The sequence below is a fragment of the Pyrgilauda ruficollis genome, unplaced genomic scaffold (assembly GCF_017590135.1).
Source record: "Pyrgilauda ruficollis isolate IOZ18807 unplaced genomic scaffold, ASM1759013v1 scaffold1104, whole genome shotgun sequence".
NCBI lineage: Eukaryota > Metazoa > Chordata > Aves > Passeriformes > Passeridae > Pyrgilauda > Pyrgilauda ruficollis.
This window is the reverse complement of record NW_024509256.1, coordinates 1-1870: the sequence shown is the minus strand read 5'-3', so window position 1 is coordinate 1870 and position 1870 is coordinate 1. Positions and strand designations below refer to the sequence as shown.

Below are 1870 nucleotides of genomic sequence, written 5' to 3'. Positions count from 1 at the left end.
AAATTCGGGGGCCTGGGGGTGCTCCTTTTCCCTGTGGCCCCCCCCCCCCCCCCCCCCCTTTTGGGGCACCCCAGGACCCCAAATTCCCACAGGGACCCCCCCAAGGACCCCCCGGGCGAGGAGGGGGCGGCGCAGGAGGGGCCCGAGGACGGCGCTGGCAGCACCCAGAGCGAGAAGGTGACGAGGACAGGGGGGGACACTGGGATGGGACACCCCAAATTAAACCCCCCCACCTTTTTTTGGGGAGGGGTCCCCCCATTCCTGAGTGGATTTGTGTCCCCCCCAGCCCGCGGAGCCCCCGGCAGAGCCCGAGGAGGAGCCGGGGACGTGGGAGGAGACATTCAAGACACACACGGACAGCAAACCCTACGGTGGGGACAGCTGGGGACACTTGGGGACACTGGGGGGGGACACGGGGGGACCCCTGTGACCCCCCCCCACTTTGCTCCCCACAGGACCCACCTCGGTGGGGTTGGATTTCTCCCTGCCTGGATTTGAGCACGTGTACGGCATCCCCGAGCACGCCGACAGCCTGCGGCTGCGGCCCACCGAGTGAGCCACGGGGACACTGGGGACACTCTGGGGACACTCTGGGGACACTGGGGACACTGGGGACACCACGGGGACACTCTGGGGACACCACGGGGACCTTGGGGTGACACTGACACATGCAGGGACGCAGGGATGTGGGGGTACAGGAGCAGGATGAGGGGTGATGGTGGCACTGAGGGGGCGGTGTCACCGTGGGAGGACAGGAACGCTGTGGGATGAGGGTGACAGTGACAGCAGTGACAGTGACAGCGATGCTGTGTGGGGGTGGCTTCATGGGGTGACAGTGACGTTCTGGGGGTGTCCCTGATCCCATGGGGGTGTCCTTGAGCCTGTCCCTGTGTCCCTGATGTCCCCAGGGAGGGTGAGCCATACCAGTTGTACACCCCTGGGGTGATGTCCTGTCCCCTGGCAGTGTCCCTGACTGTCCCCATGTCCCCAGGGGGGTGACCCGTACCAGTTGTACACCCTTGGAGGGCTGTCCCTGTCCCCTGTCAGTATCCCTGAGTGTCCCCATGTCCCCACGGGGGTTGACTGTACCACCTGTACACCCCTGGGGGGCTGTCCCTGACCCCCTGACACTGTCCCTGAGTGTCCCCATGGGGGGTGCCTGTGCTGCCTGTACACCCCTGGGGAGCCATCCCTGTCCCCCTGGCACTGTCCCTGAGTGTCCCCATGTCCCCAGGGGGGGTGACCCGTACCGCCTGTACAACCTGGACGTGTTCCAGTACGAGGTGTTCACGCCCATGGCTCTGTACGGCTCCGTGCCGCTGCTGCTCGCCCACCGGCCCCGCCTCAGCCTCGGCCTCTTCTGGCTCAACGCCGCCGAGACCTGGGTGGACATCGGCTCCAACACGGCCGGCAAGGTCCGGCAGGGGGTCTGGGGGGGTTTGGGGGAGGTTTTGGGGCTCCTGGGTCGGTTTGGGGGATCCTGGGTGGACATCAGCTCCAACACGGCTGGGAAGGTCCGGCAGGGGTGTCTGGGGGAGGTTTGGGGGAGGTTTGGGGGAAGTTTTGGGGGATTTGGGGGATGTTTGGAGGGTCTTGGGTGGACATCGGCTCCAACATGGCCAGGAATTTCCAAGAGGGGGATTTCGTGGGTCTGGGGCGATGTCTGGTTACTCCAGGCTGGGAAGGTCCGGCAGGGGGGTCTGGGGGAGGTTTGGGGGAGGTTTGGGGGAAGTTTTGGGGGATTTGGGGGATGTTTGGAGGGTCTTGGGTGGACATCGGCTCCAACATGGCCAGGAATTTCCAAGAGGGGGATTTCGTGGGTCTGGGGCGATGTCTGGTTACTCCAGTGGGAATTTGGGGTTGCTGACCC

The 1870-nt window shown here is 65.2% G+C and overlaps 1 protein-coding gene across 1 annotated transcript in view; it reads left to right on the top strand.

Annotated features, from left to right (window-relative positions):
- Nucleotides 1–1415, top strand: part of LOC121358788 (neutral alpha-glucosidase AB-like) — a gene marked incomplete at its 3' end in the record, with an annotated part of 4657 nt that extends 3242 nt beyond the window's left edge. The window contains exons 7-10 of the mRNA XM_041477247.1: nt 93–177; nt 287–371; nt 456–552; nt 1235–1415. Coding sequence (XP_041333181.1) covers nt 93–177; nt 287–371; nt 456–552; nt 1235–1415 — 448 coding nt within the window. The remainder of the gene's footprint in view (nt 1–92; nt 178–286; nt 372–455; nt 553–1234) is intronic.
- Between the last annotated feature and the right edge of the window lie 455 nt (nt 1416–1870).